Source organism: Polypterus senegalus, chromosome 11 (assembly GCF_016835505.1).
Source record: "Polypterus senegalus isolate Bchr_013 chromosome 11, ASM1683550v1, whole genome shotgun sequence".
Lineage (NCBI taxonomy): Eukaryota > Metazoa > Chordata > Cladistia > Polypteriformes > Polypteridae > Polypterus > Polypterus senegalus.
Window position 1 is genome coordinate 62,250,991 of NC_053164.1, and position 19,490 is coordinate 62,270,480.

Sequence of the window (19,490 nt, forward strand, 5' to 3'; positions counted from 1 at the left end):
TCGGGTGTGGGAGGAGTTTGGGGAGGCCATTGAGAACGACTTCCGGAAGGCTTTGAGGAGATTCTGGTCCACCATCCGGCGTCTCAGGAGGGGGAAGCAGTGCAGTGGCAACACTGTATATGGTGGGGATGGTGCTCTGCTGACCTCAGCTTTGGATGTTGTGGGTCGGTGGGGGGAGTACTTCGAAGACCTCCTCAATCCCACTAACATACCTTCCAACCTTTTTTCAGCCTATTGGTCCAGCCCTCCAAAACAGTCCTAGTTTCTCTTGTGGCCTCTTGGGAGAATTAATTGTACACCCCTGCTCTAGTATCTATGAAGATGCCCTTCGGAAATTGAAATCCTTGAACCACCATGTCTGGTGCTATCAATTACACATGGGTCAAAGTCATCTAGGTTGTATGTCTTGGCAGATTTTCTTTGTTTAAGCAGGAAAAACAAATACTGACCATATCTGCATGCTATACAGTATATTATGTATTGAGTTGCAATCACATGATTGTGTGTGGAGGAATGGGCTATTAAAATGGACAGTGAGTTTACATACACTTATAATGGGGTAGCCTGATTGAGACTTTGCTTGGTTGTTGACTGTATGTTTCATTGTTTTTTGTTTTTTTTTTCCTGTTTTTTTTTTACCCAATTCCAGAAGACAGTGATCTTTTGAGGGAAGATAATGCTGGACCATCAGAATTCTTACCTGCAGACATGTGTAAGTACAGTGTGTCTTCTATGCTTAGCGAATTAGAAACAGGCTTTTCACACTGTCTCGTTTGAAGAAAGGCAGAGAAAATTTGTATTGTGTAGATTCTGCAAAAATGAAAAGCGATCATGTGTCTTTGTTCAGCACAAAAGAAAGAGAGCTTTCACAAGCGTCTTAGTGAATGCCCTTTTCAGTAAAACTAGCGACCCTTTGCAAAATCTTAGCTCCATTTTTTTCCCCCAAACACAGTTTTAATTGTGTGCAATTTTTCTTTCTGACGTCTCAAATCTTTATTGCAGTGATCCAGGTGAAGTCTGAACCTAGCTCCCCAGCCTCCTGTCACAGCTCTGAGTCTTCTATGTCTTCAAACTGTGACTCCTCCAGCTTTTATCAGCAGGTGAGTGTCACATTGAGCTAACTTGGAATGAGAACTGAGCTAGTATCTTGTTACATCTTATGCTCATTGAATGGCAGTCTCACAATTAGTGTATGGCATTTCTGGGGAGAAACTAATCCTGTGGTTAATCAAGACTCCAAACTTGATTTATTTAACAGTAGCCTTCAGGTTTTAGATGGAGCGTGCCCAGTACTTTTATTTGTGTGTGTGTCTATGTGTGCATTTATGTATGTATTTATTTATTTATTTATTTATGTATTTGTTTGTTAAAGCTGTCCTTTAATTTGGTTTTTATTCAGCAAAGAATAATAAAAAAAAATAAATGTATCAAGTGTTCATGGATATCACAGTGTATATATTGCTGTAAGTCACAGTGAACATATAGATACAAATATCCCTGTAAACAGAAAGAGCCTGATTCAATTGTCAGCAAAACCAGTGCAACACTGAAAAATCGTTCTTGTAATAATTACGCCTTCCATTTTATGTATCACTCAGGCTAGAAAACATTTTTTTTTTTTTGCTCCTTTATGCAACAGTTTTACTAAGTAAGCATGTCTGGCGCCGCATGTGTTAATTGTGGCCTCTAGAGGGTGATATTGAGCTAAACTCAAATGTTGCCTGTGAAGCAACACTAAGTAAAAAGAAAATCTTCTTCTACTCCTTTATGCAAGAATATTACTGGGTTGACAAGTCTGACTGTTCAGTACTTCCATATCAGTCAGGTTCTACATCTATTATGCATGCTATCTTTCTTATGCTTGGTGTGCGTTCAAATGGCATCTTCCATCATGCCTCAACTTATTTACTGTATTACTCTGGAGCAAGCTCTGTATGAGTGAACACATTGCACATGTATGTGATGAAGTGAATGTTAGCACAGAAAAATTAATTTTCTTTAAGTCAACTTGGATGCTGCCAGCATTGAAGGCAGTACATAGTTAATCAGTAGTCTGTCATATTTCAATATTATTTATCAAAGAAGCAATAGTGTTTTTTTTTTTTTTTCAAAATAACACCTCCATTACTTCAGGTTTATGTCCCCCACCCTGGGTAATTTACTGGAATTTGCTTATGCCTGTGCAATATATGACTTTAGAATCAACATGCTTTATGCATGCTATAAGCTTCACTAATAATGTGTAATGATTAGTTGGAGAAGTTGAAGCCAATAGCTGCAGCAAAATCAAAGTATTTGTTATACAACAGACTGAGGGCAATGTGAAAGTCAACAATATCACAGTGAAATTACCAGTAATGGGATATTTGATAGATGTAATATTACATTATGCTGAATTGAGTCTGTGGTCTACATGCACAGCTTCAAGTGACCAGTGAGACCTTTGACCTTAGGGTCTTTATTAGGCTTGGGTAAAAAATTACGATTTTCCAATTAATCATTATTTTTTGTTTAAACATTTCAATATCGATTCTTAAAGTCTCAATATCAATCTTGTGAATCTCTAGCCTTCTCACTTACTATATGTAGATTTTTCCTCATCTTTGTTTTTGGCATCCGATCCAATAGATGTTGCTAATGTGCCAGTTAAGACTTTCTACAGAAAAAGCACTTTAATATGTTACATAAACTGGTGTGTCCTCCTCAACTGAAATTAGTTGAGATGTGTGGAGTTAGTACATATTCAAATATTGCGTCAGTAAATAACAATTGGATAAAAGCAAAGCCATATGTAAGATGTGCAACTCATAATTTGTAACACAACAAATCTGAGAAATAATTTATCCTGACATCATCCATAAACATAATCTCAGTCGACATCCAGAAAAGTAGAGAATAAACACTCTGCACTGGAGACCGCATTTAACTCCAGTTTTCCATTTAATTTGCCTTGTGCCCAAAAAAATAGCAGAATCTAGAGTAGTTTTTAAACGATTTTATTTAACTCGACTCCTTTGTTTGTTTGTCTGGGTCAAATCTTGCATCTAATTTTAAACCCACTTTTGGCAAAGCAAATTTCTTTAAATTTTGCATATGTGTTCCGTATCAATGACAATACAATAATCCATCAAAGCCGATGAAATAAAAAATATTTTTTTCTTTAACCAAAATTTTCATGGTTTTATGTGATCCTGCTGTGAGAGCCTTTAAAACACAATCTGTATGTTGTCAAGTGCTTCTACATTTTCATTTTTTCAGTCTTACTAGATGTTGTTCTACACTGCCCTTGAATACTATTGTTATCGGTTTCCTGCACAGCCTTTATTCACTAAATGTGATTTTTCTGCTTGTACTGAAATAGGAAGTGATGCATAAAGTCCTTTTTAATTTTGCTTACTAAAAATCACTATATTATATAAATGTAAGACCTATCAACTAACTTATCTAGTGTATTTAATTTTCTGATATTTTACTGTCCTCTTTTTTTTTTCTCCATTTTTTAGTTCAGTTATGTAATGATTACCTATATAGTTTAAATTTTACTTTAACTTGTATTTTTGCTATGTATTATTTAAATTATTGGTGATGAACTAAATGATTGCCCATGATCAAGACATTTTCTTATAATTTGTAAAGGTTGCACTGTATGCCTTGTGATTGTGTTCACTACATAAAGTTAATGTTCTTTGTTTGATAGAGATTATTTTGCAAGTTGCAAGAAATTCGATTTCAGAATAAAGCAAGATCAGTATGAACTAGATCAGCAGTATCAGTTTGGGCTGCACAATAATAAAGATGCTGATTTTCTGTCTGGTTCTTCTGATAAGTGCATCAGTTTTAACAGAGACAACCAGGCCTCCTTATTAAGAGGAACTGTGTCAAGGTCCTCCTGGCAGATTCCCAGACTGTCAGGTCAGCTGAGAGTTGTAATCAACCTTGTCTCCCCATTGTCTGCCACTTAACAGTAAGAATGTACTATAACTGGCACTCTACAAATGGCATTCATCAGTGGCAGAACCACGTGAAATACTCTTGGGTAGGCTGTTACCATCCTTATTTATAGGTACATGTTTAGGCAAAATTAGCAATTTCCTACAACCTCTAAAATACCTATAGAAAGACAAGAGGTTTCTTCTTCTCTACTGCTTGTTGGAGTCTTCTATCTGGCAACTCAGCATAGGCTTGTCAAGGAGGCTGAGAAGTGTAACTGAAATGCACAATGTACAGAAGGTGTTGACCCTGCCATCCACCCATATTGAGGGACACATTGACAAAGAAACCACAACAATATGGATCTACATTAGTGTTTCTGGATGGATTTTATTCATACCTGCATCATTTCTGTTGCTAATTTTGTCAGTCACTGCAGTGACCCAGTTCATCCAAATACATTCTGTATCTGCAAACCCTCCAACCACTTCATTTCTATCAGATTAATTAATGAAGGGTCAACATCTACTATACCATATCTAAGTATCTCTGAGATATGTAGGCTCCTTCACTATAGTTTTTGGATGAAAGATCTGAAATTCAGAACTCTCAACTTAATTAATACACATACAGACATTCAGGATGTAATTTATTGATGATTATCTATTTAATATTTTAATTTTAGGTGAGGTAAACACAACTATGTTATCCTTTCTTTTCTTTCTTTCTTTTCCAGAGTGTAAATTGTGAAAGTCCAGTGACTGTCCTAAAATCTGAGAACCCCCCAACGCCACCCTACATGTTTGGAGACATCTTATCTCCTCCTCTGAGCACAGTTCAGATTACCATATCACCAAAATTGGAAGGTATGGCTACAGGTCTGCTCAATCACACAGTCCCAGGTATGATTCTTCTCTATAAATAGTGGACAGTAGAATAAATACATCTTGTATGTGGGAGAAATAAGATGTAACCACATTCTTCAGACATAAAGGTCAATAGGCAAGTTTCTGCCAGCCCCTGTAATGCCTGCAGTTGATGCAAGAAAAGAACCCAGCCAGTCGTGCAACATGCTCAAATCCAGACACTTACACGGGGGCATATTAATGTCAACACTAAGCTTTTGAAATGATGCAAATAAACAAGAGTCCATTGAGGATTATAATGGAGGCATACAGACTCCTTGCAGTGAAATTGTGAGTTAGCAGCATCACACAGTGCACCGATATGCTACCAGGCATTATATGTATAAAAGTCCAGTTCGGTTTGTTTGGCTCTCTGGCCAGGCTAGTCAGCAACACTGACTGCACCAGAACACAAACACTGAGAGGCTGTCTGTTGCATTATGAGAGGCCAATTCTATAGAAAACATAGTGCAAATATTTGAAAGTGTGTGAGTTTTTGTTTGTCTCTTTTGCTTTAGTGCGTCTTAACTAAAACTAAACCCATTAAAAATATGAAAATGATGTTCAGGTCAGGCATTTTCACTTTAGACCACTGAATAGAAAGTATCGAAACTACACAAACTCTCAGTGCCAAAATGTTACAAATAACATTACGGAAAAAAAACAATAACTTGGATGTTGAGCTTGCTTTTTATACTCACAAGTTGTCATTCCCAATTGTGTTTTGCACAAAATCAAATGGAACCCTGCCTTGGTGTGTTGTGGGAAGTACTCGTCGGTACTTCTCATAGTAGGTGGCAAGTCAGTGGCAATTTGGAATTCATCATTTGCTTCATTGTTTGCCTCAGTATTATGTTAACTCAGATTGTGAAACTTTGGAAATATATAAAATGAGGGGAAATACGTCATGCTGAGTTACTGTACGAAACTCACCAAGAGCTTTCTCTGCTGATGCTATTTCCATTTTGTCTCAGTCTTTTGCTGTCACTGTTCAGAGCTGCAAAACTTAAAAGTTATCTTGCCATACTATAAAAAGAACAAAAAACAGAAGTAAAGAAAGAACTTACAAAAAGGCGTTCCCAAATATGGCTTGCAAATATAGTCTTTTCCCTGGGGTGATACAGAAATTTGGGTGATGATGTAATTTGTTCTGCATATTCCAGTGTTGCATGTCAGCAGTTATTCAGGTGTGCAGAGTACATATTTCTTTTATAAAGAGAGACACATGGCTGAAAATCCCTCATTAAGTATCCTTTATTTATTTCACTTAGCTGGTTCATAGGAACATCAGTGGATGTGGCTGAGGCTCAGTTTTCATGATGTTAGATACTGTGCATTACCTCTCTTACTCTCATCCCCTCCTTAACAGCTGTATAACTGGAAGAGTGGTTCTTTAGGATTCAATCCCCACACCACGAATTGTGGCTTAAGTGATAAGCCAACAAGAAATTAAAATTAAATCACAATATAACATCGTTTATTAGCTTTAGCTGTAGATCAGTAATCATCAAAACAGAGGTTTAGAATCACTATGGCAGCTGTAGTCCAAGGTAATAACACATACTGAAATAAGTACATGACATCTTAGGTCTGGAGAGCAGCAAAGACAAAGATCATGGTTATAGACCCTAGTGGTTAGCACGTAAATACATGACATACTGACACAACCCTTAGCATTTACTATATTTAGATTTCAGTTCGTGCAATTATGATTATTTACCAGCCTTTGCTGATAAAAGATTTCTTTCTACACTACTATATGTACATTGTTGCACTGCTTACTGAATCAAAATACTGTGTTTTTGGTACAAATAGTGTATTTTGCAGTCTGGAGTCAGTATCTGGTGTTTTTAAATATTTTGCAGCCCAGCAGACCACAGCAACACTGAAAGCTAGCAGCATATTAAAAAGCAAGCCAGCAATCCAGCCCAAACCAGTATGCGTTACTACAATCCCTGTGACTCAGACTAGCAGCCCAACCAAGACTATCATCTTGCAGTCAGTGCAGGCCATGGACCAGTCAATACCAGGTAAAAGTAGTAACAGAATTAATGCTGATTAGCTTTTTGTGGAACACAGAGACCTTTGTGTTAAGTTTTTTTAGAATGCTTTTTTTTATATTGGTACTATGGATGCTGAACAAGCTGATGAAGGCAAATGTACTGTAGGATTGGATCTTTGTTTCAAACTTTCCATTATGTTTATTTTCTGTTTGTTGTAATGATTCCTCTTGTTTATCTCCATGTTTTGTTTTGATCTACCATTTTCTGAAAACAAAGAAAACCAGTTAATTGCTTCCATGTCAAAGTGATATATAGAAGTATTCTGACTGTTTTCTTCCTCCACCATTTTCAGTTGCAGGCCAGTCCATGATGCTTGCACAGTCAGACCTGCTCCATCTGGGTCCTGTTCCCAGCATGATTAAAGTAGAACCTTCATCCCCAGCGAGTAACATAACTGCTGTCAGTGGTGTAAGTGGTAGCAGTCCAGCCACAACATTTACCAGTAGTAATCTCCTCTCAGGGCCATCCAAAACCGTGAACAGCAAACCCATCATTCCTGCACCCAGTCATGGTGGGGTGAGCTCCGGTGACATTGATGTAAGTTTTGGGGGGTTTTTTTCTGTTTTTTTAATGTCAGCGCATTAACTGATTTTGATTGAAAAAATCTCTTACTTTCATGCCGTTTTCTCCATGTATAAATTTAATCATACAACATAACACAGTTTGCAAGGATTTTTAAAAAAATAGAATCACAAGACTAAGAAGTAAATCAACAAACATTTTCCTGTGGTTACCAAGGTACAAGGCTTTTAATCTTATGGTAGATATCAGACTGGAAAGAATGGAGCTTTGCTTATGTGATGCCAGATTCAGCAGTCAAAAAGTATCAGTAATTGACTAATTTAATGTGAGCTTACTCCCATGTTACATATTTCCCAAAAATATATGGCTGTGATTTGGTGTGTAGATGAACTCCAGTCCTCACCATGTGACCCAATGCTGGTCATTTAATGTTGTAGTGACCGAAAAACAGAAACAGCATTATCACACAAATTGCTTTCAGTAAATAAATGTAAATCTAAAAAGAACAAATATAAAACATTAATGCAATATAGTAGGCTAATGTGCACTTATGTGTTCTTGTCCAGCAGGGGGCAGTGCGACATCATGGTTGCTTCGTAAAGAACTTGACCTTTTTGTTGCAATGTAAATGATTCTGTCTGCCATTTAAGAAAACAAGAACTGTCAGTGGCCAGGCCTCATTACTCTTTCTCTGGATCCAAGCAGCAAAGCAAGACATTTACTCAGGAATTTCGGCTAATTAGTTGTTTCATTGGAGTAAAAAAAAAAAAAGAAGAACTCTATTGCTGTGGACTGGATGGTTGTTCTTATTGGTGATCTGGCTTCATTTTGTTATTGATAAGATGCAATTTACTGACTTGTAGAATATTACCATTCTTTCTATGCAATTATTTCAATATTTATTTAAAGACTGCTCTATCATTAAGCTTTCCAGTTCTGGCTACACATTTTGATATTTGAAAATTTAAACTGTGTAAATAGTATTTTCTTACTGATCCTGATTGTGTGGGATTGTATATTTTTAAAATACATATGTTTTTTTTTCTTTTTATTTTACCAAAGGTGGGTAGATATTCGTTAATGTGTACAAAAATTTTTCAAGACCACAAAGGTTCAGAAAAAACAGTTTCTTGTCTAAATAACAAGGCATCACTTATTTCTGGCAGATGGCAGTTTTATGAGTTATGATATGCCTGTTTCTCTTTTTTTTTTTTTGTTTCTTCCAGAGGCAGCTTCCTGTTTCTCTTAACACTGAGTGCAATTGCAGGAATTTACTAATTTGATATAAAACGGAAAATAAAAAAAAATAGCAGAGCATCAGTCCATCCATTCTTTTATTTAACATACTTAATCTAATTTTAGGGTTGTAGTGAGCCAGAACCTGTTATGGCAGGACTGATCCTTGGGTGTAGCGCTAGTTCATTACAGGACATACCTCACACTTAAGGGCTAGTTTAGTATTGCAGATTAACCTGGTAGTGACTGGGCCAGGATGTAAGCCTGGTATTCTGGTGATATGAGACAGGAGCTCTAACCACTGTGCCCATCCATTTATATGATATTGACTTACTAATCAATTTCCTGTATTTATTAGATTAGTAAGTAAGCGAAGAATTGGTCTTGTGGTCTTCTGTACTGATTGTCATTTCCAAGCACTTTACAGATCTCTAGTAGATTTGTTTGAATGTATTTCAGTGGGAGGATTTGCAGCTTAATTGATGTAAGGTAGTCAGTTGAATGTACTGATTTGAAAAGCTTGTGGTCTACAGCCCAGTTCTTTAGTGACTAGGCCGCACTGTCTACATAATGCAATTTCACCTCATTGATAAGCAAGAGCCTTGTTGGCATAAATACATTAAAAATTGGTTCACCTTTGCCATTTTCTTTCATTTTTACTATAACTTCTATATGGTATATAAAATCTATTTTCACTACATTGTTTTGAATCATGTGGTCACTTGTGAAAATGAATGCTCCACTGAAGCCTGCACTTTGAACATTTATGTGGTGTTCTGACTACTTTCCACACCCTTTTTTGTGTGATGACAGATGAAGGTGCTAAAAAGACAGCAGCGCATGATCAAGAACCGGGAAAGTGCTTGCCAGTCAAGGAAAAAGAAGAAGGAATACTTACAAAGCCTAGAGAGTAAACTACAAGAGGCGCTGTGTGAGAATGAGAAGCTGAGGAAGGAGAATGCATCTCTAAGGAAGTTACTAGAGTCTGTTAATGAGGTGAGTCAAAGACTGGATGTTAAAGTATATGTGTTAATTGTCAAAGGTGAGGCATTCAAGATATATCAGTACTGGGACACAGTGTGCAGAAAGTGGTCCTCCAAAGTATTGACTTCTTAAAAACGTCTGTTATAACATTCTCAAACATGATTAATCCAGTTCAGGATTTGTATTTGGAGTCTATCCTGGCAACATTTGGAATACGCTCTGCACTAGGCATTTACTCGCCCACGTAACAAGTTTAGGAGCACCAGTTACCCAACATGCATACCTTTTGTAATACACAAGGAGAACTTGTAAACTCTACGTGGACTACAAACTGTTTGAAACACTGCAGCACCATGCTTATATGGTGTTTCCATTTAGTAAAACTTTTGTAAAATAAATTGTATATGCTCACTTACTTTGTTCTAAACTGTTTATTATTTATAATGTAATGTTTACAAGTATACAGACTGGGAATGTAAACAAAGGAAGCGACACTAATACAAATGATAAAATGAGGGCCTACCTTCCTATAACAAACAGCTTGCTTATGACCTTTCTCATTAATGAGCCAGCTAGTCACGTACTCAAGTTTCCACAAAGCCCCCAGTAATTTCTAATGCTACTTCAGTTTGGCTACCAAATTCTTTTTCTGTGACACTGAGCTCTAGCTATTTTTGACCTATGATAAAGTCTTAATCCAAGCAAACTCTCACTCAGATGTTCTTTGTATAGAACCTTTCACAAAGCCTAAGCACTTCAGAATTCTTGCATTTTTTGTTGGAACCATATGGTTCAAAGTACATAAGGTCAACATACTGCAATGCCCACTTCCCTGGTGAATATGTATGAATATGGTGGTTCAAGAATATGACTATAGAAAAAAGTAAGCAGGGTATAATCGATTAGGTATTAAAAATATCTGTCTCTTTCAAGTAAAGAGGTGACATTGAATCGCTCTTCATCTTTTCCACAGGGCACTGATGTCCGACTTGGTTTTGCTAACAACAGGAAAGCTGTGTGCGTCATGGTATTCCTGTTGTTCATCACTTTTAGCTTCGGACCTGTGAGGTTGGTCTTTTCCCTATTTAACATTTATCTTTGACCTGCGAAGTGGCCAGATATCTACCCATTGTGCCCATTTCCTTTTCACCATGCATCTCATTTTAGTTAAATTGCCATTTATTCCTTCATGTTGTCATAGTTCTACTTTTTTTTTTTTATTTTAAGAATCACAGATAAAACCCTGGAACCAACAGCACCAGTAGGAACAGGACCTTTGAAAGGACGGCGTCTACTGGGATTTTATCCAGACCAAGAAGCACATTTTAATAATAACCTGGACAGAGAAAAGGAAGCAGAACCTATAAGTATGAAAATGCGGCGAGAGACTGAAATGGACATGAAAGCCTCTAGCAGGCGCAGCGTCCATTTCAGGTAACAGAGTATGCTACATGGGCTGTCTAAATTCAAAAGGGTGGGGTATACAGTGATGGCAATCAAAGCTGGGCTTGAATAGGTTAACATATGCCAGCTTACATTGAGCAGTGTCTTTTATCCTCCCCTTTCTCACTGTTTGCCTTTGCTTAGGAATCCAGGCATGATAAGCCTTCTAGTGATTTGTTTACTGTATGCCCAAATCTAGCATCATGGTTTCCAAGGAGATGGACTGATAGCATGCAATGCTGCATTATACTTCAAATGTGAATTAGGTGAAGGAGGGGTGGAAGAACTGCAAAGCTGGACATCTCAACTTAGGTGTTCGCTTACATTTTCTCTGTCTGGTGGGGAATGCCTTATGTTTTCAATGTAAGGGGAGACGTATGCCTTTATGTGAGATGCTCTATACAGGGAAATGCCAGCAACTGGTAATTATAGTGTGGGCCTTTGTCTCTTAAACCATCAGGCTGAAGTTTTTTGTTTCATAGCTTTATTTCTTTCTACTGTGTAGTCCTAATATACCATGGGTGTGTTCATGCTCATTGTCACTTTCTAAGATCAGATTTGATTTTTTCAGGTGTTTGACAGTGAATACAAATCCCAGAAAATCCCATTTATTTTTTTTTCTTAACAAAGCTTAATTCTGCAAGAATAGAGTGAGCATAATTTGTTCATTTTTGCGAACATGTTTTGGCAGTACTGATTGAGAACCATAAGTGGCTTGTGACTTAATAGGATGTAAATATGTGAATGTGTAAGAATTTCTATGTACTAAGTAAAACTAGATATTGATTACTGTTGTTTTTTGAGAATGGTGCCATGCGTGATGGCATTGTGGTAGTTTTATTTTTCTATTTCTTTCCTCCCACACATATCAGTATTAGTTACATTCAGTTCTTTTCTGCTATGACCATCAAACTCTGTAGGCTGTTCTGCATCCTGTATGATCTGCTGATATTATTTATAGAATGTTGGTCGGCTGGCAGCTAATGTTGGCGCTATAGTCCATGTTAAACGATTGTCCCGGTTTGTAATGCATGATATAGCCATATTCAGATCTCTTACTACTTAAATTTTAGGTTCTGTTGAATGGTAAATAATTTTTGCAGCATAAAGTGATTTTAGGCCTTCCACCTATTCATATAACTGTGGTAACATACAACTGACAGAATATTTTTGTCCCCACAGTGTTTTTTGCATGGTTTTTAAAGCTATATACTCCTGCTTCCCTCCCACATCCCCAGAGAAATGTTGGTTAGGTTAATTTTGAATTCAAAATTGGCATTGTGTGAATATGAGTCTGAGTCCAAGTGTAAGTGTATGGCTCGCCATTGGAATGGACTGATATCTTGTTCAGAGTCTTTTCCTGTCCCACACATAATGCTGCCCTGCATAGTATTGATTGAGGTGGATTTAACTCTTCCTGGATGGTGGGTTAGAAAAGGCTTTGTGTACCCAGTCTCAAAGCTATGATGTCATCAATGTTCCAACTAAGTCATAGTGGTGTGCAGAAACTTAAATGATTCCACCCTTTTCATGATAACCATATTTATAATCTGAGATATAGGAAGGGGTTTCTTCATAAATAACACCAACATTTCCACTCAGGTCAAGGATTTATGAGGGTACACCCACTTGTTTTCTGATATACCACCATGCACTGTAGTATGCTGTCCCCAACTATGATTGGGCTTATCAAAGTTGTGTAATTTGGAAACTTCACCAATTAAATAAACATAGGTCCTTCTATTGCAAGCTTTCGTGATTATTCTTTTGTTTTTTAACACTTAATATTGTTTTTGTCTAAATTAAATATTCTTGGCAGAAATCTCACCATTATCCGCTATCATAGTAACGAATGTAGTCATTGATGCATATATTTCAAAGTTGTTTGTCTACGTTACAATAAATCCATAAATTAATCAAAAGCAATAATGGTATTTTTATATACCGAAGGGTGTCTTCTTTCAAGTACATTATAAGATTAATGTCTTCTCTATTTGATTAGTAAAATACGTGATTTGGAGACATCAATCAAGTGTCACTGTATCATACCATTTGCATTGCTGGGTTGTGAGTACATGAGAAAGAGGTGGTATAAAGTAATCCCTCCTCGATCGTGGGGGTTGCGTTCTAGAACCCCCCACGATAGATGAAAATTCGCGAAGTAGAAACCATATGTTTGTATGGTTATTTTTATATATTTTAAGCTCTTATAAACTCTCCCACACTGTTAACATTATTAGAGCCCTCTAGACATGAAATAACACCCTTTAGTCAAAAGTTTAAACCATGCTCCATGACAAGACAGAGATGGCAGTTCTTTCTCACAATTAAAAGAATGCAAACATATCTTCTCTTCAAAGGTGCGCCGTCAGGAGCAGAGAATGTCAGAGAGAGAGAGCGAGATAAAAGCAAACAATCAAAAAATCAATACGTGCTTTTAAGTATGCCTAAGCACCGCGATAAAGTGGCATTTTGTAGAGGAGCGTCCTTATCCTCTAAGCAAACAGCCTCTGTGCTCACACCTCCTCCATCAGGCGCAGAGAATGTCAGAGAAGGTGAGAGAGAGAGAAAAGCAAACAATCAAGCACCACGTGGGAAGCACATCGTATATCATTGAGGAGTTTTATTTAATACGTAATACATGCTCTGATTGGCTAGCTTCTAAGCCATCCGCCAATAGCATCCCTTGTATGAAATCAACTGGGCAAACAAACTGAAGAAGCATGTACCATAAATTAAAAGACCCATTGTCTGCTGAAATCCGCAAACCAGCGAAAAATCCATGATATATATTTAGATACGCTTACATTTAAAATCCGCGATAGAGTGAAGCCGTGAAAGTCGAAGCGTGATATAGCGAAGGATTACTGTATACAATTCCTTCCTCATCCAACCCATCCACCAACAGTATCAACAATGTCGTGCAATATTTTTATTATGTTTCTAATCATGCATACTTAAGCAGAAAGGAGCAAGATTACAAACATCGTAAAATCGAAGATTGGCCATTGGAAGGTTGATGCAAGTGTTTGGTGGTGGGAGGGCAGCTTATACAGTGAATTAGACTCATGTGTTTGCAACCCAGCTACTGCCACCTGTGACCCAAACATAGCAGAGAAAAATTGGTTTATGTGTCTGTGTGTGTGTGTGTGGGCTGTTTGTGTGACTACCTCCAGGGCCATGGCCTGGGCGGTTTCCTGCCTCACACACAAGGCTGCCAGGAAAGGCAATGTCTCCACCCGTGTAACCCATCACTGGAAGAAGCTGTATATATATACTTAGTTTATTCCAGACAAGAAATGTAAGAACACACTAAACTAATGTGAGGCAGCTGCAACAGAAGGCAGGAGAAGATGTTTGAATTATAGCACAAACACGGCAATCTGTTGTACAAAATGTAAGGTTTTTCTGTGTCCGGTGGTAAACAGAAATTGTTTCAAGCACTGGCATGAAAAATAATTTTGAAAGTAAAGATTTGAAGGTTATTATACGTACACACGTCTTTTGAATTATGTACTGTATAGTGTGTGTGTGTGTGTGTGTATATATATATATATATATATATATATATATATATATATAATTTTTTTTTCTAAATAATAAAACAAATATTTAACTGTAACTGCAATACTTGTTTTGAGAGATTGTTTAGGTGCCAGAGACTAAATGTTTCCAAAAAGGGGCACACCTTATGCCAAACAGTATAACTTTGCGATGCTATGGTATATGACATCTAAACTTGTTATAATAAAGGCTGATATATATATATATATATATATATATATATATACATACACACACATTTTTTTAATAATTAAAAACGTTTTGTCTACACCAATATCAACTAAACAAAACACAGAAAAACCAGTGCTTTAGGGATTTCTCTTAAAAAATGGATTTTACAATATGCAACCAAGAAATTAAATAATGCACAACCCTGGAATCAAGCTTCTTTTGTGTGTATATATATATATATATATATATATATATATATATATATATAATGACCACACCACATTGTCCTTGTCCGGCAGCCTGAATTTTACTCTGTTGTTCACTAAATAGCAGGTAGTGGTGAGTGGTATAACTAAGACTCCTTTCACATGTAGTTTCCCAAAATTGATGTTGAGCTTTGTTTCGCATGCAATTTCACAAGTGCAAAACTGGGTGTTAAGGAGTTTTAAAAGGTTTTTTTTTTGGCTGTATGGCTCATCATCATCAACACCATACAAAATGTTTGAATCTGTATACTTTTAAGATAATAAATTAGAAAGACTATCTTTTAAAAATTGAGCACGAGTAAACACAACTCAAGGGAATTGTAGTACTGATGTCAGCACTTGTTTCTGGGTTGCTCCAACCTCTCCCCAATACACCATATAGCCAGTATTTTAACTTGGACCAACAGCAACATACATGCAAAATTTAATGAAAATTGGTTTACCTATTTTTGTGTTAGAACGGTAAATGAACAAAAAGATATACATATTGATTATAATTTTGCTTATACAAAATACTATCTTCTTATGCAGTATTCATAACTGTACAAACGACATTAGAAATACCTCCTACAACAGTGAAGATCGGCCTAATAATTTGAAATGTCGAGCAGAACACATTTCCTGGTGCTGCATTTCATTTTCAAATGTAAAAAGCAGCACTGCATCTAATTTACAGTAAGTCAGAGGTATAAGGCGGTTCTTTCCTTCTTTGTTCAGTATATTTAATAATTACGTCCTGAAGGCCCAGAAAACCCTTACTGAACCTTGACTTCACCCCTCCTCGTTTGCCTCTAAAGCTCTCTGGCCATATTCTGAGTGGCAGTTCATATTCTGGCATTAAGTTCAGCTCCCTAATTTGTAAATCCTTAGTCATGCACTCTTCCCTCTGGCCTTGTCTGGCTGCTGAATGTCTAAAAGACAAGGGCTTTGCTCTGCATGGTTCAGCAGCTTTTCAGATGTCAAGTGCCTGACAGAAAGGATACTATTAATTGTGTTTTGAATGAGGAGGGAAGAGGTGGTCGAGTATACGGGTGTTGAGGTTGAACTGAACTGAGGCTTTGATGTGGGCATTTTACTCATAGATGATGGCCGCCCATTTTGGCACATACAGCCTGTTAATATGGAGTAGGGGCAAAGTAATGATTAATGCAACCCCCACCCTTAACTTTTTATTAATGTTAAATGAGTGTTCACATTTAAGAACAATCCTCTTTTTGTTTAATAGATGAGAACCTGCTATATGATTTCGCTTATGCTGAACAATTGGGTCTCAGGCTGTTACTTGGTGCAATGGTCGTCATTCTTTGCTTCATAGCACAGATTTGCCCAGGGGGTTGGCAGAAATTGTTAGCTGAGTAATACTGTGTTCAGGATGACAGGCAGAAAAAGGCTCTTTGTTTAAGAACAGATGATGATCAAAACATGAAATTGTTACCAGGAGTTATTTGAGTTGAATTCAGACTGATGAAATGTAGAGCATGGTATTAATTGCCAAGTGTTCTTTCTCTAAGTTTGAAAAAGCTAAAATAAGGCCTTGTGAACTTATTTCTGAAACATTAGTTCTTAAAATGAGTGCTCTGTGTACATCGCTTTAATAATATCTGAAAGATCAATTTCATATGGGGCATGAAAAGCAGTATACCTGAATAAGACCATGGCCTCCGTGACTAATGTCATAATTCACTAATGTCCATTCATAGAGTCTGAAATCCTCTCTTGTGTTAAATTTAAGGGGGGAGATCTCCTCCCCTTTCAAAAATGAATGCTGAGCTCTGATTTTAGACATATGATAATGATAAAACTGGTAGTTAGTTCTGCTTGCTCACAGATCCATCTTCGTATATTCAGATCTTGGCCTAGTCAGTACCTTTCCAAATTCAGCACCTGGCCCTTTTCTCTGTGAAGTTTGCACATCTTTGGGTACAATGGTTTATCTCTAATATGCATTTAGGAAAGTTTGCAACTCCAAATTAGCCAAAGGTGAGTGTGTGCAGGCATAGGCCCTATGATTGATTGATTCCTTCCAGGGTTGCTTCCTGCCTTGTACTTGATGCTTTCAGGAGAGGCTGTGGCCATTGAAAACCCTTATTTTTATTAAGATTGTCTGAGAATGTTGTGCTAATAAAATTATTGTTTAGATAAAAATAATAGTAAATAGGGAGACATGAGCAGTTTTGGCTACTGATTTACTGGACTTTAATTTATTTTTTTATCATTGTATTTTGTTTTTCCCTCCTAATTGCTGTTTCTTTGCCTCTATGTCGTCTTTTAGAGTGCCATTGTGTGGTTACATGAATGTTCTATTGCTTAACAGCCCTAAGAGTGATACATACTGTATCTATGCTGCGTGAACCCTGATTAATGTTTACCAGCTCGTTAAATGGTTCAGTAAACATTTTAGTTAAGGGTATCTGCCCACATGCATCATTTATGCATATTGCCTTTAACATCAGGGCCAGCAGAGGACCAAGTTAAAAGAGAGCCTTCACTAGTGATGGGCATTTCAATTCACTTTACTGATTTGTTTCTTTCAGTCCACCTGTTTTAAGTGAATCAGTTCATTTGATTAGTTTGATTCATCAATATGATGAATATAAAAAATAATCAAATATATGTTTAAATAAATAATTATATTATAATTCACAGTCTTGTTAGAAAGAGTAAAACATGACAACACAGGTAAAATGCGTAGGTAATGATTAAGTTTGTAAAGCAAATAAACAAGAATCTTGTGCCTCATTCTCAGGTAATGTTTCAGTTCAAACTTGAAGGAATCCTTGAATGACACATGCCCAATGCAGTCAATAATGTGCATTTTTGAAAGTTGAAAATGAATATTTGTTGGAAATTAGAATAATATTTTTATACGTTTCAGTTTTGAGTGACTACCTTGTTGAGTGTGCAACGGGACATAAAGGAATTAGTTAAATATTAATTCTGTTTAAAACAACACAATACAGCACAAACAATTGTTACATTCTAATATAAATGTGTTGTTGGTGTACTGTAGTTGCATGATGAACGAGGGAAACATCAGTGACAGAGTTCTCATTCACTCTTAATGAGCCAGTTTAAACTCTAAAAAGTCTAAAGTAAATGAGAATCATGAATCGGACTGGTGGTACTTGTACATGCACTTTAAACATCTACCTATAAAACCAAAGACATTTATGACATCATACCTGTGCTATAGTAATCCTGTTCAGCTCTGCTGAATAAATTTGTGCTTGTGAAATCACTGAAAAGAGTTATACCTTCACATAAAAGTTGCATAGTTTCTCCGTGTCCTTGGAAATTTTGCTCCTCTTTTTTATTCCTCCCATCCATTTTTGTACCCACTTAATTCAGTACATCGTCATTGGAGGGCTGGAGCCTATTCACGCAATCATCAAATGTTAGGTAGGCTAGCCCATCATGGGTCCCATTCACTTCTGTGGAGCCAGGTTTGATTTACCAGTCAAGAATCAGAGCTGTCTTTGGGAATTAGGAAGAAAACTTGAGCACCCAGTGTAAAACACTCAGAGTCACGGGGCTATCATATAGTCTGCAGAGTTACTGTGTAAGACATCAGACATATTCCTTTAGCACTAAACCATGGTGCAAAGACTTATCTCTATTTATTTTTGGAAATTACATTCTTTATATATTAACATTTTTCTTGATTTGAAACGTTTTTGGAAATTGAATGTTCTCAATATTAAAGAACCTTAATTCCATCCCTTTTACAGTAAAAGTATATATGTGAAAGGTACACAGCTTACATCATTTCTCCTTACACTTATGCTAAAGATTTTCCTAAACATGAAGTCTGTTTAAAGTGTCGAGACGTCTGATTACTTGTGAGTGCTTCGCCTGGAGGCAAGAGACTGTCAAAGTATACAGAAAGGGCTTATTATCCATGTGAGGGGTTTTCAGGTACCTCATTCATAAATGTTAGGTTCTTCTTACAGGTGAGTATGATTTTTAGCAAGCAGATTTAAAAAAAAAACAACAAGGATAATGGTAAAATCCTCCAAATGCATAACCCAGTTTACTGCCAGAGATACTGCTTCTTTTTAATTTTGCTTTTATTAAAATTGCTTAGGTTGTTATCATTGCTAATTTAACTAATTTTGTTTCTTTCTTCAGAAATGTTACAGCAACATTTTCTGACGTCAAGGACCTGATGCTTCGGGATATGCACCAGCTCTTCAGTACTTCAGATTGCCGTCAGTTTAATCGCACTGAATCCCTCAGGTACAAACATCAGCAAGGTGTTTTACGATGAATACTGAAAAATTTTTAAAAATATTCAAACTCATCTTTGTTGTTTTTTGGTGTCTGCTGTTAGTGACATGATATTACTTCTCTTTATGAGGTTACATTCATTCAAAAAGATGCAGTCTTCTGACAATTGGTCCGTTTTC

General features: G+C 36.7%; 1 protein-coding gene across 2 annotated transcripts in view; it reads left to right on the forward strand.

The window, feature by feature from the left end:
• Positions 1-19,490, forward strand: part of atf6b (activating transcription factor 6 beta) — a 70,253-nt gene that overhangs the window by 35,396 nt on the left and 15,367 nt on the right. Inside the window, exons 4-12 of one of the 2 annotated variants that reach the window (XM_039768806.1) lie at positions 650-712; positions 1,003-1,100; positions 4,667-4,796; positions 6,701-6,865; positions 7,191-7,435; positions 9,470-9,652; positions 10,614-10,708; positions 10,868-11,074; positions 19,213-19,320. In XM_039768806.1, coding sequence (XP_039624740.1) covers positions 650-712; positions 1,003-1,100; positions 4,667-4,796; positions 6,701-6,865; positions 7,191-7,435; positions 9,470-9,652; positions 10,614-10,708; positions 10,868-11,074; positions 19,213-19,320 — 1,294 coding nt within the window. Of the gene's footprint in view, positions 1-649; positions 713-1,002; positions 1,101-4,666; positions 4,833-6,700; positions 6,866-7,190; positions 7,436-9,469; positions 9,653-10,613; positions 10,709-10,867; positions 11,075-19,212; positions 19,321-19,490 lie in introns of both variants that reach the window. The other variant, XM_039768805.1, reaches the window with a different exon arrangement.